The 26449-nt window shown below is 44.6% G+C and overlaps 1 protein-coding gene across 1 annotated transcript; it reads right to left on the bottom strand.

Annotated features, from left to right (window-relative positions):
• Positions 1–69: 69 nt before the first annotated feature.
• Positions 70–25497, bottom strand: LOC311509272 (voltage-gated delayed rectifier potassium channel KCNH8-like). The gene is made up of 15 exons (XM_084574397.1): positions 25407–25497; positions 16828–17061; positions 16608–16739; positions 15755–15900; positions 14930–15188; positions 13268–13425; positions 11981–12188; positions 9477–9836; positions 8919–9118; positions 8302–8551; positions 5943–6157; positions 3160–3434; positions 1228–1337; positions 1067–1119; positions 70–905 (listed from the first exon to the last, which is right to left on the bottom strand). Exons 1-15 carry the CDS (start codon positions 25480–25482, stop codon positions 252–254), a joined length of 3330 nt encoding a protein of 1109 aa, XP_084430523.1. The 5' UTR covers positions 25483–25497; the 3' UTR covers positions 70–251.
• Between the last annotated feature and the right edge of the window lie 952 nt (positions 25498–26449).

The following is a 26449-nucleotide window of genomic DNA, read 5'->3' as shown; positions in this document are numbered from 1 at the left end:
ACTTCCATTCATTTCTCCGTTGTTTTTATACGATTCGGCGTTGAACAAATCAATCGAAACTGTAAAACAAACTTTTATTACCAGATCTGCTTGATAGTGCTCATGAAGATATAGATTTATAATTCATGTATTTACATCGTAGCCGGCATGCCAGACTTCAGGCGAACGCTTGTCATGCAGTAAACGGTGTGGCATGCTGGTCCCGTCCATCAGCCCCAGCCCCCGTGACCAGAGTCCAGATCTCGGCTAGTTCACACCGACGGCCGCCCCTCGTCGATGAAGCTGAGCTGGGCGGAGTGCTCCCCCCATTCTCTGGGATTCGCGCTGGAGGTCTGGCTGTGAGGCTGGGACAGGGAATGGGGATAAGACCGGGATATGAAGTGGGAATCAGCAGGCTGGAGCTGGAGCTGGAGCTGGGACTCAGACTGGGACAGGAGCGGGAAACGTGACGGTGTGTGTGTTTGTGGCTCAGTGCCCGGCTCTGATAGGTCTACCAGAAGCGGAGTGGCGGACGATGGGTGGCCTGATGAAGACAGAGAAGGGATGGAGGAGGAAGAGTAGGGCTGTGGGGCAAGCGAGCGCTCTTGCGGAGAGCTGTGGAGTGAAGGAGGAGCCGAGCGATGAGAGACTGAGGGATTATGGGAGGTGAGGGTTCGGGAACAGAGGAGCGGATCAAAGTCTCCCTGAAACGTCTCGGCCCGAACGGACGCCGGATGCGGATCGTCCGACGGGACCGCAGGCGCGTGTTGAGCGAGAAGGGGTGGGCGCGGGGAGCAGCTGGGAGGCGGAGTCATGGCGCCGGGCACCAGCAGCACGGAGGGGCTGTGAAAGAGCGGCTTGAGGAGACGCGTCATTTCCTGCAGCTCCTGACTCACGGCGGTTACTTGACGGGAGAGGACGCACATCTGGAGGACAGAGACGGGAAAGAAATATTACTGTCAAGACACGCCAGCTTGTCTCTTTCCAAAAGCCTGATAGAAACAGAAGCTAACCCTTCACAGTTTAAGATTTAAGTTCTCTAAACACATTAAAAAGTGAGCAAACACCCTAGCGATGTCAGGCATACCTCGTGCTTCAGCTTTGAAATAGTCTGCATGGTGTCCCCTTCATCATGGGCTCCTGTGGAGGTACAGAAATACACCCATGCACACAGATTAGTTTGATATTTCATGATATAAATAGGACAGGAAGGGGACAGGAGACAGCTGTACCTGCGTGTGTGCTTACCTGAGGTTGCTGAAACAGGACTGGGTGGAAAACTATGAGTTGCGCCGGGAGAAAAATCAAACCTGGGCGTTGAAGCGCTCTGATGCTCTGTCTCGATCCCATCTACAACCCTGAGGATAAACAGGAGGAGGAGGTCAGGGATAGCGCAGGACGCTAGCAGACTTTCTGAGACAATGAGACCAAAGTTCCACAAGGTGGCAGCAGACTACATTAAAAAAAAGTCTACTGAAGAACACAAAGTAAAGGTTACACTTCGCAGCACTGTAGAGCAAACTATATATACCTTAGCACATCAGCAGTTAAATATCCACGTGGTTACAAATGGCTTTTCCTTGTCTGAGACAACATACAAGATGTCTCATGTGACTTTACATTATTCATCAACACAAACTGGACACGGTTTGACTCCCAAAGCTTTCATTCACTGAATACAGCTTCACGTGCGTCGTACAAGAAGTCGCTATAACGGCAGCAGAGGTGTTTGCATGTTTACAGAAACGTAGGTGCAAGGCAAACAAAAGAGTGAGCAATCCATCAAAGTCAAAGGATTCATCCTGTAGGGACGATAAATATCAACAGCAAATATATTTTGTTATTTTGTGGAAAGTGGACTGTAGCTTTGGGTTCGGATAACAACCAAGAAACTGATCTCCGATCTCTACTGTTCGAAATAAAGGTTTAAAGAAACATCCTAAGACGTGTTGGGAAATTAGATGGAGAGACAGCCATCTTTAGGGCGTTCAATAAAAGAATACAATTTTAAAGTCCCCATATTTTTTGACATGCCTTAAAAATGTACATCCCCAATACAACAGTATGCTTGTAGTAAGTATTTTTAATGGGATTTTTAGTTTTTTACTTTGGTATTTTGAGTTTTTTCATTTGCTAGAAAGTTAAAATGCTGATGACTCATCCCGCACTTGGGGGTGTGTCCTAATTTTGCATCCAGTGAAAATGCTCTCTTGGATTTTCAAGTCCCGCCCTCCCCCGGGCACCTCTCCTCCACCAGCAGCATCTACCTTTGCCAGCTTTGGCTTCTAATATATACATACAAGTCGTCGGAGCTGATTAATCCAAGCACATTTGGCTTTTCCTCCGTTTTTACAAGAAAATATATATTCTCTGTGGAACTTTTCTGCTTCCCCATTCCTACGGTGTCTAAACCAAAACATTTCAGCTCTAAAAAAAACACATTATTTGCGCTCTACCTCTGCTGATCTCTCTTCCACAAAGCCTCCAGCATGTCAAAGATTTCCCGCACCTCGCCGCGAACGCGCCATTACGGAGAGCGCTTATGGAAATGCCGCCCAGCTGTCAGCCGCCAGCCGGGTCGGAGGTCTTACTCAGCGAGAGCCGTCGACGGCGGGCCGGCGGAGAGAAGCCGCGCACACCTGCTTACAAACAACCCGCCTGCCGGGGCTGTAATCTCTCCTTTATTCACTCAGCCGCCATTCACATTGAGATTTTGGACGGTGATGAATAATTCGTGCTGCCACTGCCAGGTGCTGGGTTACATAACCGGGACGTGCAGGGCTTTCATTTCACGAATGTAGTAAAGGATGGTGGAATTTTTAGCAAGCCGAGGTGTAAAGGGCCTGTTTAACTGTGGGATATTTAAAAGGGATTATTATGTAATCCGTAGATTTTACGCTGAATAGAACACGTAGAATAATGAAACGTTCAATATGCAAATTAACAGAAATACAGTGCTGTTAAGCATTAAAACACTACTCCCTTTAAAGTTATGGATGTCTAGACCTGAGTTTTATCTTGTGTGCACATTACCGCGTTCCTTCCTCCTTTTCCCCATGAAAACAGACAAGTTATCCAAAGGAATCCAACCCTCTGAGGGTTACTTCCCAGTGAATGAGCTCCTGGAGGCGGTGCTAAGGCTAAGTACCCGGTCAATAAATCAAACGGATGGCTCCCTACCGAGGGCTGAGATCCGGCTGCAGGCAGCTGAAGCTCACCACGGGGATCTGCAGGCTGGAGGGTCGGAGCTGATCGCTCGCCGGCCTGAAGGGCCTCGGCGGCAGCAGCGGGGAGTGCAGGGGGGAGCGGAGAGGGGAGCGCAGGCCTCGGCCCAGCCTGCCCAGGGAGGAGATCTTGGGGAGAGGCGAGTGCTCCCCCTCGGACCCCGAGCCCTCCTCGTCTTCTTTGATAGAGGGGAGCTTCTTCAGGATTCCTCCGTTACTTTCACAGTCTGCCTGAAGGGGAAAAACAAAAAAAAAAAAAAACATTATTTATCCTGTGACTACATACTTGTGAATCAATGAGAGGTCAGGAACGCTGCCACTTCCCGATTTGGCCGCATGGGGGAGCTGCAGAGTCGTTCAAAATATCAGTGGGAGTGAATGGCTGCCATTCACAATAGCTGGGATAACGTCCATTCAGTTTATCTGCGGCGCTGCAAAGAAGCGTTCCCATTCAAAGCCAAGCAGGAACAGCAGTGTCAGTGATTTTGAAGATTTTTTTATTTATTTTTTTTAAAATAAATTATAGAAAAAAAAGTGGACAGCCTTTCTCAATGTTTATGATTCCCCACTAACTGCCTTTCCAATGTTAGGCGGCTGATAAATGTATTTTGTGGAAGGTTATTGGTCAAATTTCCTGCATGCTTTCTCGTCTCTCTCTAAAGCTGATTAGGACAGCCCCCGTTTTCTCTTCCCTTCTCCTCATCTTTTTTTCCCACCCTGTCACCGCCACCCTTCTCCCTTTTCTCCCTTCTCCCCCTCTATTTGTTGTCTTCTCCATCCAGTCTTCGGCTCACGTGCCCGGCTGTTATTTTTAGATCACAGAGGTTTAATTTTAGCAGAGGTTTGCCTGGAGGGAACCGAGCGGGAGAAGAGACAGTTTGGAATTGTGTGTGTGTGTGTGTGTGTGTGTCGGGATGCGAGCGGCACGTGCCGTCTTGATGTGCAGCATGCCACGATAATGTCATCAGACCGTTGTGTGTTGTTGTTGCGGTTGCAGGTGTGCAGAAAGGGAAATGATTTTTGTCCCACGTGAGAAAAGATGCACATATGGACATCATGCATATATATATATATAAATATATATATATATATATATATATATATATATATGTGTGTGTATGTGTGTGTTTATTGGCCTGAATACTCATCTATATCTCTCAGCAAGGGCAAATATGCTGCTTTATGATGTGCTGCATGTGTGAATGTCTTTATTACCCATGCCGTGGGAACATAAATCTGCACAGTCACACTGCAGGGATCCATCAGCCCTAATGGAAGTCACTGAATATTACTCCCAGGGATATTAACGAGGAGACGGAAACTTATGCGCGCGTAGTGTGTAAACACGTGAACGCCGCTCTCCCCCTCCCCCTGCAGCTTCCTCTCATCCTGATGTTTTCTCGTCTCGTCTCCATCTGCTTGTTGCTCTATATTTATACAGCCAGGGATGACCCTGCCCCTCCCCCACCTATCCGACAGCGCTATTTTTAGTCCCCACACCCCGCTCGGGTTGAGGAATGTTTTCCCTCCGCCGTGCAAGTTTCGGATTATTAGACTTACTTCCAGATTGCGGAAGAAATCTTTTTATCTTCAATATGTCTAAACCCTTTTCCCTGCTTCAAATGTAAATGGCTTTCTGCAGCAATAGACGGGATAATTGATACCACTCTGTTTGGTAGATAGGAAACTGCAGAGAGGAGATGAGCTCAGCTGGCAGAAAGACTGGCACAAAGAAGCAGAAGCAGCATCTGGTCAGATAACAGCCGAGCACAAAACCTCCTCCCACCTGCTGGATCTCGCTTAAGTCCCACATTTACTGTACAGACACTGAAAAGGTAGAATATATCCTGAGAACTGGAGAAAAACAAAACAAAAACGATGCCGACATTAGCCGATACATCCGAGCCATGAAAACACATGTCAATCCAGATTTTATTATTTAAATATTTCCTTCAACGCCTTGTCCCTTGGTGCGCCGCTCGGATCTCTGCTCTAATTAACAAGCTCATACTCCCAGTGAATACGGGACTTGGTTGTTTCCAGTCTACGCTGGTCATTCATGTGTGCACTACAGCTGAGATCGGCCCGTAAATCCCTGGCACGCGGGCCGCTCCGCCCGTTTAGCCCGCGTCTTTATCTTTTGGCTGCATCTCGAGCAGGAGCTGCGGGCTCTCCTCCAGATGGCTGAGCCTTTTTTCCAAAGTCACCGCCGTGGCGCCGGGTAAGATTTTGGGGCGGAGGAGGTCGCTGAACAGCTGATCGGAGGAACTTTTTTAGTGGTTATTGCCTTAAAGCTGTCTTTGAGGCACCCTGGAATTTGATGTGACCCACCTCCAATGAATTTAGAAGCCTAGAAGCTCTTGATCTAGCCTCCAACCCACTTTTTGATTAAGGACTGCAAAATGACTGAGCCCAGGATGACACTTCAGGTCAGGATGAAGAGGCTCTATAACATCAGTGAGGGCCTCCTTGGAGAAAAGAGCCGGTTGAGGCTGTTACAGCATCCGATCAGGATGCCCTAAAGCATGTTCTACTGAGAGGAGACCTCTGAACAGGACCTAGAACATGCTGGAGGGTTTATATATCCCATCTGGCTGCGGAACATGCTGAACTCCCCTGGAGGGGGTTGGACGATGCGGATGTATGAGCTATTTGGCCTCTTTTAGATAAACAGTATGCCCTTAACTCTTTCCTTACTCTCGATGACTGAGAAATGACTTCAGTAATCTTTCTGCGTACCTCTGTGTTGTGTCCCTCTCGCAGGTTGTACGTCAGGTCGTGCTGGATCTCCGTGACAAACTTCTGGGCGTAGTCGGGGTAGAGGCAGAGCACCTCGCGGAGCCCCCTGAGGCTGATGTACTGCAGGTCGCAGTAGGTGAGCGCCTTCACGCAGGCGTTGGTCTTGATCACTTCCTCCTGCGTCAGGCAGTCGGAGCCGATCAGGTCGCCCCGGCCTGGAAGAGCAGAGACACAGGTAGTCACCGGTCATTTCCTCGCTTGCCCTACACAGCACAGGTGTCAAACATACAGTCCGCGGGCCAAAAGCAGCCCACCAGAGGGTCTAATATGGTCTAAGACATTAAATGCAATTTTCCAATAAAAATAACTTGTTCGCTTGCCCTACAGTGTCCCCATGCCCTTCCCCAAACCTTCATCTCTGAGCACCAGAAAGCTGGCGGGACGCACATATTTCACGCTCTAGAGCTGAGAGGTTATGTTCTATATGTGGTAGTTGCACCATTTGACGCCAAGACATAGTTGCAGTTTCTAACAGAAGTGTCTTTTCTCTGCTTCCTCTCCCCACTTCACTTTGTCCTTCGGAGCTGTGAAGCCAACGCGGCAATGCCAAAACAATTTGCGTGCGTCTGAGAGAAAGAGAGCGAGCGGGCGAACTGCAAAAATGAAAAATAACACATGAGCGCTCTGTCGTCCTACAGCAGGGGTGTCATTTTAGTTCGGGGGCCACATACAGCCCAATGTGATCTCAAACGTCCACTTCTCTTACCAAAACAGTTGACAAATTAGGGACAGCAGTTCTTTTCACTGAAAAACTGCAGTCTTCTATGTAATTTTCGCACTTTGCAAATTCATGCCGCGGACCAGATTAGACTCTCAGGTGGGCCGCTTTTGGCCCCCAGGCCATATGTTTCACACCTGCGTTCTATAGGCTTGAGAGAGAGAAGACATCTCTTCTTAACGCATTTTTGATAGCCAGCATGCTAATGAGTTCACCATCGTCCCTCTGTCGGCAGCGCTCATTTCATTATTTACACCAGTCGGCTCATTAATATGAAAAGCGGCGTGTTGCTGATTTGCTTTCTACGGACCTGGAACTGATTCCAGCGCTTGTTTTGCAAGTCTGTTTGTGTTCAGCTATTCTGTTTTATCCGTGTTATGCAGAGTGTCGGCGGACCGTGTTGCGGGACGGCGCTCTGGAGAGTCTCTCCTTCTGGTTGTGGGCCTACGCGTTGGGAGAGTCTCCCCACATGTCGGCGAGTCTCCCCTCTTTTAGCTACTTGTTTTGGCCCAGTAGAATGCAAATGGATGTTTAACCGCTAACGTCGCTAACATCATTATAAGACAATCCTAAAAAAAAAAATTCGAGCTTGCTCCTCTGCCGCTTGGTGGAAAAACTGATTCCATTTCTCATCAGTCCCCGGGTCACACTTCATCTTCCACCTGATGGGATGTGAACTGTTTGCCCACGGGGACAGTTTAATATGAGGATGATTGCACTTTTATCAGCGCTGGGTCGATCTTCTTCATTAGGTCCTTCCTCATAAAAGCCGTCTGTCCGGGTATTAAAACGCTGGATGTCTAATAACTTCAGCAGAGTTAGAGTGTCTTTCTCATCTTCTACTCGTAACCCCGCAACCAGACTCCTAATTGGACAAAGAGGAGGGCTTATGTAACCTCGTAACACCTCTTCTTCTGTGTATTCAGCACTTTATGATGTTGCTCCAGCATATCTCTGCTGCTTTTTTTTTTTTTTAGCATGCCTGTACACATGAATATGGGGTCTTAGCACCCCACTCTGTCCATGACTGGTCAGCTGAAGGAGGTCTGGATGACTGATCTCTGGTAGTAACCTCCAGCAGTGATATCTGGCACTCATCTGCAAAAAAAAAAGAAAAAAGAAAAAGCGCTGCGTGTTTCTGAGGCCCGCTCGGCTCTATTACTCATTCCGAGTGCATCCATCCAGGCGTAGGTTGCCTCTTCTTGGCACTCAGGACACAGGCGCCGCTTTTTGAGTCACTTTGCTGCCGGAATCTAGGAGGGCTTCTGTGATTTTGGGGTTCCAAGACAGAGAAGCCCTTAAAGATTCAGGTAGAAAAATGGACTCAGTCGGAGCAGTGGGTCTCGATCCAGACCCTACAACCCTGCTGATTAATGGGATGGAGCTCTCCGTGGTGCTGAACCTCAGTGGCGTTGACTGTGTGTTTACTTGTGCTGCATTATTTATTATAATCCTTTAATTATTCAGTTTGTGTAATTATAATGTCAGCATATAGGTAAATGGGTATGTATTAGCATTAATGAAACCATTTACATGTTACATTTTTCACAAAAAACAATGATTATGCGTTTCTTTCTTTACCCAGAATGGCCAACACAGTGTTGTCCTTCAACACCTCCATGGAGCCCGAGCATACGAAGTAGATGGCCTGGAGCGCGTCGCCCTGCCGGATCAGGAACTCCCCCGGAGCGCAGAAGGAGGTCTTGATGATGAGGGAGAGCGAGCGCAGGCACCCCCTGCTGGCCGACTCGAAGAGCGGCAGCTGCAGCAGCTCCTTGTTCAGGTGCATGGCGATGTCGGCTCGCAGCTCGTCCGGGAAGTCCTTCAGCAGCTGAAAGGGGCGAAAAGGGAAGGCCTTGTGACAACCGACGGCTCCGGCCCTCGTCCCCGGCTTTTAGAAACTTCTTTCCTCTCCTTGTGCCATTATCTGAATGTGAGCGTGTGGGAAGGTGAAGCTAGCAGGCAAAATAAAACCTTTCGCCTTCCCACACAACCACAAACAACTGATACATGCACAGCAAACAGTTTATCTAAAAGGTTTAATATATCTCTGCACATGTACTCACTCGACTAAATGTAGTGGCTCTGGTGAAGTTTGCAAAGGAAAGTTGAGGATTTATTTTTTTTTTGCTTTGAAAATACATCTAAGAGCCTTAAGGCTTGACCTCAAACAGCTGCAGTGAACCCTTCCTGCCTACCTCGCTGACGTCGATGCCGTTGTTGACGGACCAGGTCGTCTGGAAGCACTCCATCATGCGCTGCTCCAGAGCCTTGGGCAGGCGGTGCACGCGGATGAAGTCCTTCAGGTCCTTGGTGCGGGTGTGGTAGAGGGAGCGCCGCGAGTACATCCTCTGGATGATGGCCGTCACGTTGCCGAACACCACGGCGTGCATTAAAGCTGCACGAGAGACATGAATCGTACGGTTTTGCTGAGTATTCAGGGTGAAAATGGCAGGTTAGTGTTACATTCTGGTGAGATTTAGACACTGAATAGTAGGAAGCTCTGGCCAAAATAAGATAAAATTGCATTTTTCCAATACTGGGGGGCTTAATATGTAATTAGCACTAAAATAACAAGCTCACTGTATGCTGTTCTTGTCTACTGAGCGATAAAGTTGGCAAAAATCAGTCAGTCTTTAATCTGATTCAACTTTGATTAAATTTCTGCACATTAGTCAGGTTTTCTCATAATATTTTGTTGAATCTTTGGTTTAAAAAAAGCATCCCACTGGTCTCATGTCAAGGTTTTTGCCCACCTCCGATCAGCATGGTGCAGATGGAGAAAATCTTCTCAGAGTCCGTGTTGGCCGAAACGTTGCCGAAGCCCACGCTGGTCAGACTGCTCAGAGCGAAGTACAGCGACGTCACGTAGGAGCTCCTGACAGACGGGCCTCCGCTCAGCGTCGTCCCCGAGCCGCTCGCCGCCCTCACTCTCGTCCTGCTGCCGTTCCACTGGCCCGAGCCCAGTTGCTCCAACCCTGAGCCGTTCCACTGGCTGTAATTGGTCAGCCCCGCCGTCACGGCGCCCTGAGGCGAATCAGAGGCTCCCAGCAGGGAGGTCAGCGGTGCCAGGAAGTACGGCGTTCCCAAGCGTTTGGCCAGTTCGTGGAGCCAGCCTGGTGGGGGAATAAGGACAGTCCAAAAAGAGTTTGTCAGTTTAATGAGAATGCATCCATGTCTGCTGGATGCCCTTTACTTGAAGGCTTCATTAGCAGTTTTAACAAAGCTGGAAGGGCAGCCTAATTACTTCAGTGCTGGTGTTTGTGCATTTGGTACAGCACAGACTCTGCATTTCAGATAATGTCAGCTTACATTTGTGTCTATGCATGGTGCAAATAATTTGTCCTGTTTTCTAATTTGTTAACTTGTCTAATGCAGCTACAGTCTAAAAGTCTCTCGGAAATGAAATGCACTGTTTGGCACATAGAGAAATTAAACATGTGATTATGAATTTGTGAGGTCAAAGTATCAAAGTACTTTCTTAAAATGAGTCTAATCAGATAAGGTAAGAGCATGAACTGTATATTAAAGGTAGAAGATGGAACTGCTCCTCAAAAGTGAAGGTAAAGCAAGTAGAGCTCCCCCTAGTGTCTGGCTGCAGTATAGGTCATAAGCTCCACCCCCTCCATGTTAGTGGGCGGGACTTAGACCAAACTAAAACACTAAAATACACGTTGAATAAATATTTTCAAGGATGGTTTCGGTCATTTTTTTGGTAGTTAATATAATGTTGATTCATGTTCAAGTGTCAGTTTTTTGGATAAGTTTCGTTTTAGTTAGCTATTTGACGCTATAGGAACAGGATGTGACACAGTGATGACTACCAGTTTCCATGCCAACTGCTGTCCGTGAAGCGGTCCTGTAGGACTGTGAGAGCTGGAAAAACTTAATAAATAAATAAGTACAGTGTATAATCCAACGAATAATAAATAATAATAACATAATTTAACGAAAAACGCGAGTGAGTCTGGAGGAACCGTAGCCGGGTCATCGATATCCCGGCTCTGCATGGCTCTCGGACCGTTCTGCACAGACTCTGGATAAAACCTATATCCCCAGGGAAAATAGCAGCAGTTTGGCCAACGGAAGGAAGTGGAGACGTGTTGTCCATATTTATATACAGTCTATGGGTAAGACAGTGAATTGCTCTCAAGACAGCAGCAATACAAATAATGATGAAAAACAGCACATCCGTTTACTAACCATGTTTATAGTTAATAATTAGTCATATATTTTAAGGCTTAAATCATTTAAAACTGTTTTTGAACTGGTTTCGGGATAATTACTTCTGGCATTTATTATATTGCTGCTTTCCCAACACTGGTGATGTTCTCTTTTCTTTTTGGATGCTTGATGAGACATTTCCAACGGTAATCAAAGTGCCGCTGTCACAAATTTCAATCCGAGGGCTGACGGCGACTTGACAAGACAAACAAGGCTTTTCAATCTGAGACTAACAAAGAGCTTTCAAAAGCTGTGGACACACACCCTCATTAACCGCCCTGCTCGTCGGAAGCAATTTCAGCTCAATTACCGACCCTACGATTAGCGGCCCCGGCCGCTTTTCCACCTGAGCCGCCCCGCGCGTACGCCATCGCACGCGCCTGCGGGGACCGCTTTCTGTACATCGCTGACCTCGACTCATTCCACTCGAACGGGACGACTACCGGCGCAGCGTGAACCTCGCAGCGTTATTGTTGTTTGGCTCTGGTGAGCACAGCAGGGGGGGAAAACAGATCACCATAATTAGAAACGGTTTTCTCAGTGAGAAGGCCGACGCTCGCACACTGCTCATAAAAATCGTGTCTTGAAGCTTTGCTCGGATAAAAGGACACGGATTCTTCTTTCTTCTGTGGCCATGGCAGCTATCACTCCTCCTGCTTATTTTCAAGGACATATTTGAGTCTGGCAACAATCAGCTGAGACATCCTCATAAGGCCTGGGTTGGTTCTTTAGCATTTTATTTCCATTTATTTCAACCGTACCACCCCTGAGAGCTTAGCTGGTTCTTGTATTTACTGTTTCTCAAAGGGAATCTCCCTTTTTTACTCCTCCCAATGCAACGAGTTGGATTTACAGGCATTGTGAGAAAAAGTAAAGTATAGATTAGTCATGCATTTTTCATGAAGCAGGTGAGGAAGAGGATTATGCTGCAGGAAACGTTTTACCTTCTGCACCGGCATGAATGATGCTGAAAAATGTTCCCTGCTTGGGTTGTAATTTTTCCCGATTTTCCACTCACACTCACACAGATACAAACCTATGTCCCAGGAGACGAGGCTATTGCTTTCAATTTCACTGCGCCCGATGAAGTACCACACGCAGGCCATCCAGTGGGCGAGCAGGGCGAAGGTGGACATGAGCAGCGTGAGGACCACGGCGCTGTACTGGGAGTAGCGGTCCAGCTTCTGCAGGAGGCGCAGGAGACGCAGGAGGCGCACCGTCTTCAGCAGGTGGACGCCGAAGTTCTGGAGGAGAAATATGAAAAGCGGAGCTCGTCAGGACGGGATTAGCTGCTCCCGGACAGGCTGACCGTTCCCCCGTGACTTCAGCTCGAGAGGCGCTTAAGCCTCTCACGTCTGGGGGGGTTCGTAATTAGAATTAGCCACGGACGACTTTAATCAGCCCATCTTGAGAGCCAGCAGTCAAACGTGCCTCCTAAACCCAGATGAGATTAAAAAATACTCCACATTTAACTCAATATCAATTTAGAGTTTAGGCTGCAGCAGAGAGGCTATCCAGAGAAAAACCACTGCTATTATCATCCTCTACTGAATTGAATGTATTGATTTGTCTCATTCTCCTTGCACCCATTATGCGGACTTTTAATTGAAGGGGCTCCAGCTCCAACACAGCCCATGATGAATTACACCACGACGAGACTAGATTTAATTCGGAATATCCTCTTACAGGTGTCTCCGTCTCGCGAAACTTTTAATCGGAGATGGAAATCACTGGTTAAACGCCGTCAATTTGACAGAAGAGCCGCTCTGACTATGAGCCAGAGGCAGAAAGCTGAAATAACAAGAGAATACGGATTTAAAAATGATTAAATTAAACTTCAGGGGGACTGCAAATGATTCGTATGCTAACACGTTTAGACATTTAGTCTTAGGAAATGGCAGCAAACTCAATGTTCTGCTCGATTCAAATGACCAAAAAGATCAGTCTAACATAAAGAACCGGCTCCTCGTTCTCATCATTTCAGACTGCTCAGCTGTGTGGCATCATGATCCAGTATCTATGCCATGAGCAGCAACCGCGCTCAACGTCACCCGCCTAATCAACTTGTCTATCACTGTAATTTGTCCTCAGCGTGCTCATTTATCTGCTTAATTACCAGTTGCCTAATAATGAGTTTCTGGTTGAAGCTTTTAATTTTCCCCCCATCCAAGCCACTAACGCAAACAGCGCTCACAGGCAGAGCGGGATCTCAGTCAAACATGGCACAGAAAGTTGTTCGCTGCCATATTTTTCTGGATAAAGGCAAGGTTTTGGATTAAAAAAAAAATAAATAAAAAAAAATGTATGGGATTGTCACACTCACGACACTGATGTTGAAGGCGTAGAGCAGGTCAAAGGGCAGGGCCGCGATCAGATCCACGAACAGCCAGGATGTGACGTAGTGAATGCATATGGAGCGGGCGTCGTACACGACCTGGCCGGACGTGCTGACGTAGGTCGTCCGGAAGTTCAGCACGATATCTGGCACAAACACACACATACTTAAAACCTGACATGCTTCTCCTCACACCTGTTTTATTTATTAATTCATCTATCTTTGCGAAAAATTAAAAAAAGTTATATTTGTGGGATAAATCTGAGACTACAGCTAGCGGCTAGTTAGCTTAGCCAGACACGGAACTTAGAGACAGCGAGGCTAAAGCTACAAGATAGAGTCCAGAACCAATAAAACTCATTTAAATTATATCTTTTTTTTGTTTGTTTATTCCCAATAAACACCAGCAGTAAAGGCTCTTCCTTCCTGTTTCCCGCTAAGCTAACAAGCTGCTGTGATATGGGCAGCCACAGCATGAGCTCCTGGTGGCCTTCAGACCGGTCATATTTTTCAAGTTCCCGTTCTGTTGACCTACATTACCTGCCCACAGGTACAGGGACACGCTGCATTCATGCAGTTGACCTGGTTAGCGCAACTGTACAGGGAAATGATGATTCGCATGGACAGTTTAGGAGCCCGCGTTGACTGTCTACAGAAATGTAGAAGTTTATTTTTTCTGCTTTCAGGTATATATTCTAGCAGTATTGAGAAACAAAAGTACGCGTCCGGTATTGAGCTGAAACGCGACGCACTTTGTCCGTATTACCGTCAGAATAAAAAATAGTCCGTAAAATGTCAATGGAATAAATGAATAACAGGGCGCTTTATATGAATATTTACGGTAAACTTATTCCTCGGCCGTCCTGCTCTGTGACCAATGAGATGACAGCGGGAATCCCACTCATCTCATTGGTCGAGGTACTGTCGCTTGCGAAGAAGATACCGGAAGACAACAAAGCAACAACTTTTCCTCTCACTTCCTGTTTGCACTTTTATGATTGCGCTATTACAAGAGGAATGTTCTGCTTTCTATTGTTTTCTATTAATTTATACAGTTTTAAGTTAAACAGGACAGGTTTCTGTTTAAGAAAGATATTTATTTTATTCTGATATATATTATATATTTTGAAGATATTTAAGATATTTATTTTATTCTTAAAAATAAATAGTTGAATAATAAATAGTTTTTGTTTAATTCAATTCAGGTTCGAGTCAAATAGTTAAAAAATCACTTCACATATGCAATAAAGGGCTAAAAAAAATTCACCATGCCGGGAAGGGTGAAGGCAACCGGGTTGGCCGGCCCTGCCAATGAGGTGTCTCTTATTTATTTTTCAGGGAGTTGTCAACCTCATCTGTTATACAGACACCCCTCTGTTATAACTATAAAATCCAAACTTTTAAAATATTTCCTTTAATAAGCCTTAAGTGGGAATAGTAGACTCAGTAGCCAGAAGGGGAGACGGCCAGTTTAGCCGGAGAAAATGAGAGACTGTAAAATTGGCGTAAAGAAAGTGTCTGAAGAAGCTGGAAGACAATGGAGAACATAGTTCAGCTTAATAAGCCAATCAAGAGAGAAAGAGCAGTAATTTGAAAGCCCACTGGAATATGGAGGGAGTCTGCCTTGAACTGACAGCATATTAGGCTCACCGATGATAAAAAGTATCTCCACCAAGATGTCGCTGACACTCGGCGGGTTTCGAGCACCTGAGCCGCCGTCCTCCCGCACCTCCACGGCGGTGAAGCAGACGTTATAGGGGACGGTGACGGCTACGTAGAAGGTGGCCAGCAGGATCAGCCAATCCCAGCCGGCCTTGAACGCACCGTAGTGAAGGAGGATGAAACGGGACTTCTGGACATCAGCCACTTTATACTCCGGGACCGGGTTCGCATTGGCTCCGAGAACACTCTTGAAACAAGAGCATTAATAATTAAGATACATAAACGCATTAGCTCCACTATTCATTAACATATATATTACCATTAGTGTGTGCAGTGTGGTATTATTCATGGTTTAACTCTTGGTAGTGTGAATGAAACGTATCTCAGAGGCAAATATTTGTTCTTATCCATGTCCAAACAGTTATTCATCTCATACAAAAAATGTTGTTAGAGATAAAATGCACCATGTCCTCAAAAGAATAAAATCTTTTGACCGTTTGTACTTAATCAGTGAGTTTCTTAATGAATTCAAATGACTCATGCAACCTTTTCTGCATATCTCTTTCTTCTGAGTTCCTGAGTCATTCCCTGCATGAGGAGTTCGGCACATTTTGTCTTATCCAAGTTTCATTATCCGAGAATGCAAATCAAGCTCTTGAACGCAATTATGGACGAGCGATATCTATCAGATATGCCATTATTATTAACCCTAACCCCATAGTCATGGTCTGGAGTCCTTTAATCCAAAAATATCTGCTTTAGTTTTAGGCTGCATAGTAGCTCAACCCCTCCCAAATAGAACTTCATCCTCACATTGTTGATCTTCAGCTTGCTCTTGGTCTTGTCCTGCTTCTGTAGGTGTCCGGACAGCTGGTAGAGGACGGCCCGACTGCGCCGGCGCTCCGTGTTGAAGCCCGGAGGGCGACTGATCTGGCGGATCTCCAGCCCAGTTTCCTCGTCTGAAGACAAGGACACACAGTGTTAGAGGACCGCGGGGAGTGTGGCGGATCTGCAGGTGATCCAGAAAAGACCGATGGCAAAAGAGAGAACGTTGAAGCTATGAAACATTGGATTGTTGAAGCTGTGTTGGTTTTTTTGTTTGTTTTCATGGTTTTGGCTGAAAGCAATGATACCTGCAAACCAAATTTCATTTCAAAAATGGACCTCTGCTGATGTACCCATTCATAATTTAATAAAATGTTCCTCAAGCAAGTATTTACCGTATGAGAAAAGCAAGCCACATTTGTTGTGCCTCACTTTGGGACATTCATTCATTCATTCATTCATCTTCTGTAACCGCTTGTCCTGTGAAGGGTCGCGGGGGGTGCTGGAGCCCATCCCAGCTCATTGGGCGAGGCACCCTGGACAGGTCGCCAATCCATCTCAGGGCTCACTTTGGGACATTTATATCATATTCCTATTCATTTATTGGGATTTGTACTGTACATTGCATTTCAGTTGATCATAGCATGAGTCAGAATGCTTGCTAAACAAGTAGAGTTGGTTATACTTAGTGACTCCTGCGACCAGACCCCTTCTATAATAACTGCAGTCATGTCTGCTGCTTGATTTCTGCCTCAGCTGTGGCGTCTCTATCGAATCATTTCATGTGAATTACAGTGGAATTGGATGATGTCCAGCTTTATTTTTCCATGCATTCACTCACCAGTGTCAGATTCATTGCCATGGTCCAGGTCCTTATTTTCTGTGATGTCCTTATGTGAGACCAGGAACAGAACCACCTCGCTCTTCTCGTTCTTGATGGGAACGATGTCCAGCAGACACCAGAACTTGGAACCTTTTCAAAAACAGAACACCAACATGTCAACTTTGGGGAAAGTGTTGCTCCAAGCATGATCAAATCTGACAGGATCCCTCAGCCGCACCGCTCTTCTTGTACAGGACGATCTCGGTCTTGAACTCTCTGCGCTCATCCAGGGCTTTTTGCATCTGTGAGGTGAGCCGGTCGCTGGTCTCGCTGCCGTACAGGAAATGGCACATGCAGCTCTTCTGCATCAGCTCGCCGCGGGCAAAGCCGGTGAGTTCGCAGAAGCCATCGGAGCAGTAGACTATGGGGTAGAGAGACTGGACCTGAGCGTTCCCCAGGACGAAGTTGCTGTCTGAGTCAAAGAAGAGATGGAGAATAAAAAAGACTGTGAGAATCCATAAAGTTTGGGAGGTCTTTTCCCTCATTGTTAAACGCTGCCATAATATGTATTCACTACGTTACAGTAGTTGTGAGGTGTGCCTTTAAGTTTGGGTTTTTCCACACGTCTGGTCACATTCACCCTACATGCTTTTTAACCACAGGGTCATCACCTACAGCTTCACCAAGATTTCATGTTCATTCAGAGGACACACAATTAAAATTTCATGCACGTCTCTTTTCTTTTTTTTCCCCACGTCTCTCGCTCCATGTTTGGCTCTGCTCTCCACTCCGGAGCAACTCTTCTCACTTTGAAGAGCTGTCCTCGGGGAGAATTTAACATGCCTGCTGCTTTTAAATGAACTTCATATCGTCTCCCTTTTCTTTTATTGTTCTCTTTACAGAATATTTTCCTTTGTGTCTTCTCCACTTCTCCCCGTCTCTATGTCCTCTCATCTTTAGGTCTTTTTTAAATGAAATTAAACAGCGTATGACAAATAAACCTGACTTGATCTTTCTACTATATGTCAATCTGAGATTGCAAAAGCACTTTCCAAATTTTCACAGCCTTGGGAAATAGTTAACATTGTTCAGATGATTTTGCAGAATGAAATCTAATAAAAGGGAATTCAGGATCGTCCCTATTGCGACCTTTTTATTGTGTAACTTTTCATAAAAACTGTCATTTTAACAGAATTGTTACGATATTATAGCCTTTGTCATGCTATTCTCACACATAATAATTTATTTATCATGCATGCGTTGTATATTATGGGGGAGGGCAAGAAAGAGATCAATGAGAGTAAGATCATTTATACATTTTCTGATTCTATGGCTATTTGTAGCTGCCATCCCAACTGCTGCTTAGCTGCTAATAGCTAGACAGAAATATGCTAGCACATGTGTAGCCTCAATAAGTTTAATTTTAACTTTAACCCCCAAATAAATGTAATAGTTTGTGTTATCACACTCACTGACCAGTCTAAACACAACAGTGTCAATCATTTCTATTTTAAGATTCTGTGTATTACATGTTATTTTTCAAATTAGCATTAGCATCTTTCACTTTATTCAGGGGACATAATTGGGTCAGTCTTTGCCCACAGCACAATTAGCCAACGTGTCTGCCACATGTGTCTTTTTTATACTACCACTGGAGAGTAAATAGTTAAACAGAAATTATACATGTTCAGATTCAAATGCTAATTGTAGCTGCTATTCCAACATCTTGTCAGCTAGCTGTTAACTTACTAGTCGGCCAGAAACATGCTTTCATTACTGGCTGAGTAGTTAGCATTAGCTCAGACACTAACCAGATATTTGATTTGGTTTATAAAAAGTGTCCATAATTTCGATAATCAAATTAGTCTTTATTGCCTAATTATTGGAAATTAAACAGATAATTATTCATTAAAAATAATATATATTCGAAGGCCAGTAATATCTGTTAAGCAATATGGTAGCTAATATGCTAGCCACCCAAATGTGGTAGCACATACAACTACAGTCAGTTATGATAATGTCATAGTTTAAAGAAACCCAAATTATTCTTTACAGCATTAAATTAATTTAGCATGTATGATCTGATATATATTTGTCATTGTATAAAATTATGTTATAATGGCCAGAGACTTTGTTTCTTGTGAAAAATAAATTCAGTAATAAAAGTCAGTCAGTGCTCTGTAACAAACTGAGTGCCCCTGGACTTGATAAAATATTACAATTGGTAAATTGCATGCGCAATAAATATAAAATCTTGTTGATTGCAAGGCTGTGGCGTAAGCCTAAGCTCTAACAAAGGGTTTGACAACGAGAGTTATGGGAACAATCTTGAATAATTCATTATGAAACCGAGTTAGGTATAATAGGTGACTCATACAGCCAAGACATTCATTCAGCCGAGATCATTAAAGTCCATACATAAATGAATCTGGAGGACTCGAGCACTCACTTTGAGGAATGTGAGCAATATAGGACAAGAGAGAAGGCAAGCAAATGATTGAATGAGAGGGATAGACAGAGAGAGTGCCAGACATGAATTAGGGGAAAGTGAGATTGCATGAAGATGAACTGGGGACAATGAAATTTAATAATTCATGCATTAATAAACCATGTCCAGTGTAAACGCTCTTGCCAAACCTCAGTGAAGCACCACTCAGACATGAATAGGCAAAATGTCTTTCGGTGCTGGAGGCTCATGGGAAGTAACACATTTCCTCTGAGGTACTACATTGAGTTGTGAATTAGAATAATTATCAAGATCATATTCATGTTTCGAGTTATAATGTACATTGCTCATTAATGAAGAATTTTCATGTGTAAACACAAATGAGTGGAGCTTGCACGCCACATTAGCTTTAAATAATAGGCTACTGAATCTAATTAAGAAAAATCCAATAGCTTTAGAAAGCTAAATAGCTATTTAATAAATAGATGGTAAGGCAGTTTAGAAAATATTTAGTTGGGAGTTTGATGAGAAGCGTAATACCAGTTTCATGTTTGTTTTGTAAATATAAAGTTGAAGCTGGCTAAGCTAATTAAGCTTAACCTAGCCTGTTTTAGCTAAACATCAAGCTAATCCCTGCACCGGGCCAAGAAATAGTCAGACACATAACCTTGATGTTTTTACACTCTTTTTTTTTGCACAAATTAAACATATGTAAAATAATATGTGAATAAATGAGTTCCTTGCAGGCTTGAGCATTTTATCATCCTTTGACAGAGGCTAAGTGTTTCCCTGTTTCTGCTAAGCTGACAAGCTTAAAAGAAAGTAATCTCGCATATTTACCTAAAATGCCTGACTATTCTCTTAATGATGGTATAGTTTGTGATCTTCTGCATATTTGTATTAAACTTTTTTCATTAAACAGAAACATAATAGCCGTATGGTGCTGTTCACCGCAGTAGAACTAATCCAACCATTGAGCAGCGTGTAGCTAAGTACAGCTCGGGGCTACAAAATCATGTTTTTGCTACATACAGGCTTTTTAGGGATTTATTGTTGCTGTGTCAATGCATCCACATGTCAGAATCTACATTTTGAATTTGATTCAACTCCACAGCCATCAAAACAACAGGCCACTGTGGAACTTGCAGCAAGTGTGAAACTGCGTTACTCATATGAAAGCCAGATGGATTTGCACTGACAACAGCAACAGCGATGTCGTCTCCTTGTTGTCAGGTTTACCAGGTGTGCTAAATAGATGTCCATGTGGCTGTAATAACATCTGATCACTCAAGCTGCTCTGTGAGGCAGTAAGGGGAACGAGGCTGTCTTTGGTTCTGAACACAAGAAGGATGCAGCCTGCGATTTTGAACAGTGTGACAGAATATAAAAGGATTTGATGAATCACTTCACCCAGAGAAAAATCGCCTTACACTTTTGAAATGATTAACTGGAAGAACGGGGGAATATATTAATATTTAAGAGCAGTACCATTTTGGAAAAGAACAATGGCAGCACTTTTACATAAGGCAAAAAAATAAATAGGCTATGTCTGGAATTCTCGCATACGCACGTGTTATAAAAATGTTCAAGAACCTCTGTATTTTCTTAACCAGCATAACTAATATGGTTACCTATAGGCCTATGAAATTGCTGAAGATGTCAAAAGCAAAAGCTTTGTGCCTTGTGTCACTGTTAATTTCTGATTATTTCTGTAATAGATGGTGTTCTTCTTTTCTAACATTAAGAGAAAGTTACTTTACTCAAAAATGTAAAAGTCTAAATAAAAAATATATTTTTCAGTCTTCTCCATCCATTCTCTTACTTTACCGAATGTGAAGTAGTTCCTTAAAACTGTAGTAGGAATGCATCGGGAAGACGCTCATAAGAACATTGCTCTATAGCACTACTAGTGGTCAAAAAATCCACACGGTGCCTTTAACATTTCAGAACAAACACTTTGTTTGTTGCTGTTTTAATCATTTTTTTAATATTGGATTTGTTTTGCATTTGGTTTTGGAAGGTGACATCCTCTTTCTCATTCCCACCATTAAACTAACTTTGTTGTATTTCAGCCGAGGATACATCATTCAGGTTTTCTAAATGAGAATAAGTAGGCCACATTTATTCATTTGTAATATTGGAGGGATGTTTTGGCAAACTCATTATATTCATATGGTGGCTGCACAGAAACCACTTTTAATATCGTGAAAATATGAGGGATGGAGTAGCAAGAGAGGGCAAAATCCCATCTTTTGCAACTCAGCGTTTTCAGTATTTCTATTTTATTTGTTCATTACACATATACAGTGGTCAGCCACAGAGTTCCTTGGACACTTCCCCCTAAAGACGTGATCTGGTTACAGAGAAAACAGTTCCTTTGCCCGATCATTCTCCGTCTGGCCTTGTGTCGTGATTTTCTTTTATTCGTTTTCTGCACATTGCCCTGGCTCCATACAGGCCTGTCACATCCACATCGCAGTCCAGGTGTAATAACATGTGAGCTGAACTACAAAACCTCTCAGACTCAGCCCCAGAGCAGCTTAGGGTACCCCAATAAACCGTGCTGCTGATAACACTTGCAGTGACAGCCCGCCGCAGTACATTCATCACAGTGCACAATGCAGCTACACACAAATGCAACACACGTTATATTTAACGTCCGTTCATGGCACTTCTGCTGTAAGAACACTGCATTTGATATTCATCTTGGAAAATTATAACTTTTATCTGACATACATATATATATTTTTACATATATTAAACTTGGAAGGACAAAACCACCCCCTCATAATTGTTGTAGGTGACTTTTTTTGTTTAATGGACACGTATTCTGTCGCAAATCAAGAATAAATCTAAATCAGTGAATATTTGAAATTCATCTTAACGACATCTTCACTTTAATTTTTCATCATGCAGTGCATACGCCTCTTTTTAAGATAAGTATTAGTAGTATAGCAGCATATATTAGTTGCCCCCCCCCCAAAAAAAAAGACCTAATCACTCTGATTGGTCAACTCCAACTGAGCTGAGACTGCTGCTAGAGATGAATGAGAGGGAGGGACATGAATATTTGAGAAAGTGTTTCATTGGACACACAATTAGACACGCCCCTTAGTGTAAGATGAGTCATCAGCATTTATTTTTTATTTTTTGGGGGATTTTTTGAAAATAACTAGCTCTAAAATCCCATAAATTATACCCACAAAGCAACTTGTTGCCAGTGTTGAGCCTGATACTGGCACATCGGTGGCAGTATCTGGTACTTATGTACTATTTCATGGGGGATTTAAAGCAGCTGTCTGGTGTGTCTCTCAGAATTTCACTGAAAACCTCTTTTCATTTTGAATCAGCTTCAAAACTTTACAGCCCAAGGCTTCATGCCAGAGCCTCGCTGACGAAAACTGACAAAACTCTGTCAGTCTGAAATCCGCCTCATTGCGTGGAAGGGCGAGAAGTCAAAAACTACTGTATGAACCCGAACCAATGCAAGCAAATGAATCCAACACTCTCGTTACGACCTTTCATTTAGATTTTTTGTATTTTTCCCGTCACGCTGTAGAGATTGCATTTGCACCTGGCTGAGATACAGTGCAAGCGCCAACATCGTCGTTATGCGGCTTGGCTGACCCAATTGCATTCTGATCCTAATGTTCTTTTCCATCTAATTTACATGCATGACTATTCATAAGTCTGGACACAGACACTGTGTTAATGCCGGGTGTGAACGGGGAAATAACGTCACCCATAATAAACCCCCAGGCTAGCACTAGACTTACATAACAGCAGGTTAACATTTTAATTGACATCAAATTGACGTTATTGAATTCCAAAAAGGATAATTGTCTGAAATCAGTGCCTATGAATATGTATGCGGCGGATTGAGATGTCTCTGGGTTTAAAAGGCCTCTGAGCTTCCTACTGCACTGTAACAGAGAGAGAGAGAAAAAAACCACACTAATTCCCTTGAGTCTCCCTGGTTATCCTGCTTCATTAATGTTGAATGGCAAAAATGGAAGATCCCAGCTCCTGACCTGAAAATATTGTTCCGCTCGGCTGCTAAAAGCGCTTGATAAGTCACTATGAGTCGCAGGGAACAGGTCCTGCATTCTGTCTGCATAAAGTGAAGAGCATGGCAAATAAATACAGAAGGTTTTAGGTAAAAGTGAGACTGATTTCCAGCCCTCCACTGTTGTTGTTTTGAGTTACTGCATTTGCTACAGGTCATGGTAGCATGTTAATACTGTAAAGGAAGCGGCTTTGTTCACTCTGGGCTTAGTGGAGCGTCTTATTGAAATTCTCCCCCCTGCGAACTGCTGTGATTGGTGCCCTCGAGCTCGGCACATCGATTTTAAAGGCAGCCAGATCGAATTAAGTGAAATCCGCTGGGTTAAAGTGGCTGCGCCCGAACTGCTAGCGAGAAGGCCACGGGTTGTTGCTGTGGTGGTGGTGGTGAGCACAGAGGGGCCACTCACGTGTAAGGAGATGCTTTTAAAAGGTGTCCAGGCTGTGAACGGAAGACACGTCGCTTATGGAGGAGGAGGAGGACGCAGTCACTAAAGTAAAGGCATCTCTCAGACAACGGGTGGGGATGTGTAGCGCTTTTGCTCTGTGCATAAAGAAGGCCTGGTGGAAGTTTCCTGGTGGCGTTCCAGAGCAAGCGCCGCTATTACTTTGTTTGGCATTAGGTGGACAAACCCCTCAAGCCTTGATGAAATGGGTGAAATCCCTACTTAAGTGAATGGCCTTACGTCCGAGGGATCTCCTTTTAGATCGGCTACAGAGGAGCGCGCTCTGCTCCCCTCTCAGATTAGAGTAAAACTGATTGCTGTTGATGCAAAATGAAAAAAGAAAATTCAATTAGAATCAATATTTCTCATAAAACTTTGACTTCGGGGGGGACGCAGAACCCCTCACACACACACACACACAGATGCCGGCTCATGTTATTAGATGGTGCAGCGTTTTGCAGCGGGGATGTTGCACTCTCTCATCTGCACAAATTACATTTATCTGTAATTTAAAGCTTTCAGTAAATAGACAGATCCTGTGCTTATCCAGGCGCATCCTGCTAATTTGGCCTTCAGGGCCGTGTTACGCAACCCCCCTCCTTAAGCAACTGCAGCTTGCATATTGATTGACAGCAATTCCTCTATGGGTTTACGTGGGCTTAATGCACAGATGGATGTGTAGGTATTTGGGGCGAGCGTGACAGGTGGATAATAATTAAAGAGGCTCCTGCTCTCCTTCTTCTTCTCGGAACCGTGGGCTCTCGAAGCTGTTCCGTAGGAGCCCGGGCAGGCAGGCAGGCAGGCAGGTGCCACCTCCACTCTTATCAATGGATCTGTGTTGCGCTTAGTCGCTGATGTAACGGCTGGAAATGTTCGCTTCACAGAACCTGATTTAAATTTGACTTATTCCTATAGGACGCTGGGAGATCGAAGCAAGAGGTGACCTAAGCCTTTACTGTGAGTCAGTTTAATTGAAAAAGTAGTTCCGGGAAAACACTAAAACCCGCAATTAATTGACAAGATGAGAGCCTTGAGGTGATTTGTTACCTAATCCTGAGATTTTATCACAATCTAACTTTGGTGCTCATAATTTAAAGTATTTAATCAAGCTACACACGGGTAAATCAACATTCCAGCAGCACGGCAAGGACAGATGATTAATGAGGCAGAAGAATGCTGAATGTTTAACCTTGGCAGGTTAATGCAGCCATCACAGGTACAGGCTGACACTTATCGGCTGGAAGCAGGGGCGTCCCTCAGGCTTTGGGGGTTCCCAAGCAAATACATCCAGCATGAAGTGCAAATGGTTGTGGAGTATTGTCGATGCACTGTAGGGGTCTTTATAGATTTATGGATGCAAAATAACCAAAAGGAGCCATCTGCTGGTCCCCCTTTTTGATTATTTTTTTTTTCCCCCATGGGGCCCCAAACAATTGCTTGGTTTGCCTGTTCCTCACATATGTCCCTGGTAACAGCAAAGCCATTAAATCATCAATGTACAGACTCATGGCATAAATTAACATTAGGTTATAGCACAACCGTGGATACGGTTAGAAAATTGGCACCTGAAAAGGTATGACTCCATTTTTTAGCTGAACAATATTACAACAAGGCTTTTTGCGCAAATATTTTGTCCATGCGTTTCTCAGTGTGCATGGGCTGCCCATCTTTAAAGTGGGTGATGATGAATTCTTAATCTGGCTAACATTCATTCAGTCATTAGTATTCATTCATCCATCAGTAAGGCAATGGCCTCACTGTGTTTTGTTTTATTTGAGACATTTGAGAGAGTGAGCAAAGATTAAATAAAGTCTGTTGCGCAATCTAAAATGAACCGGTTGTGGATCTTTTCAATGTACTCACGGGTTCCATCGAAACGCGTCGCGATCGTGTCCAGAAAGGTGTTCTGTGGCGCGATCAGACCCCGCATCACCGGCATGCGGGAGCGGGTCGAGCCGCGTCTCTCCCGCCGCTCGGAGCCATGGCTCTCGCCGGCGGTGGACACGAAGCCCGGCAGAAACCTGGAGGAGTTCCCCGGCGCTCCTCCTAGCCCCTGGAGGAGGGCGCCGAGCCGAGACACCCGGGACTCCACGGTTCCAAGAACTGACCACCGACCACCGAGCGGGTGATCCCGGCTTAGAGAGGAGGAGAGAGGAGGCTGAAAGGGGTGAGGACGGAGGGATGGAGGGATAGAGGGACCGAGGCAAGGATGGTCACATTTACGCACGCATGTGCTGCAATGCAATCCCTCTCTCCTCCTCCCCTCTTCACTTTCTCTCTCCCTCTCTTGGCACTTTTTTCTCTCCAAGCATTCTCCCGCTTCAGCAGTACTCGAAAAAAGGCTTTCATTCACTTTTTTTCCCTTTTTTTTTTTTTTTTTTGGATTCTCCTCACCCCCTCCCTTTTCTCAGCCTCTTTGAAATTCTATCGGTCTCTCATCACCTCTCCTCCTTTGATGCTCTGATGGATGTCTATTTAAAGCGGGTAAATGAAAGTGTCACATTGTTCTTATTCCCGGGTATAGATTAATGAAATATTCCCAGCTCTGTCTGCTGTGTTTCACACTTAAAGCTGCACAATTTGAATAATGAATCATTCAGAGAGGATGGGGAGAGGAAAAAAAAAAACCCTCTATGTCCAGTCATTGAGATGAAAGTTGAAAGTGAAATCATACATTTGGTCACCTGTCTGTGTGGATGGATGGATGGATGGATGGACTTTATTTTTTCCAAGTTACAGTATGGATGAAAGCCAACATCTTGGCCATATTAGCCATAATGATTCCCTCTGTGTTTTACTTCAGAGGCCTGTTAGTGAGGGCCTTTGGGTCCTATGGGTCGAGGGGAGGGGCATCTGTGGATCATCCCACAGATCAGTTTGGGATCTTATGAATTTGGAGGCCAGGT

Source organism: Chelon labrosus (assembly GCF_963514085.1).
Source record: "Chelon labrosus genome assembly, chromosome: 24".
Lineage (NCBI taxonomy): Eukaryota > Metazoa > Chordata > Actinopteri > Mugiliformes > Mugilidae > Chelon > Chelon labrosus.
The sequence above is the reverse complement of the archived record's forward strand: the minus strand, read 5'-3'. Positions and strand labels throughout refer to the sequence as shown.

What these genes read in the sequence shown, in the direction of transcription:
- LOC311509272 (XM_084574397.1), bottom strand. Translation starts at nt 25,482, where the DNA reads ATGCCGGTGATGCGGGGTCTGATCGCGCCACAGAACACCTTTCTGGAC. An exon ending in CGTCCTGTACAAGAAGAGCG is followed by an intron (nt 16,740 to 16,827) that starts GTGCGGCTGAGG and finishes GTTTTTGAAAAG; the next exon opens with GTTCCAAGTTCTGGTGTCTG. An exon ending in CTGCACCATGCTGATCGGAG is followed by an intron (nt 9,119 to 9,476) that starts GTGGGCAAAAAC and finishes TCTCTCGTGCAG; the next exon opens with CTTTAATGCACGCCGTGGTG.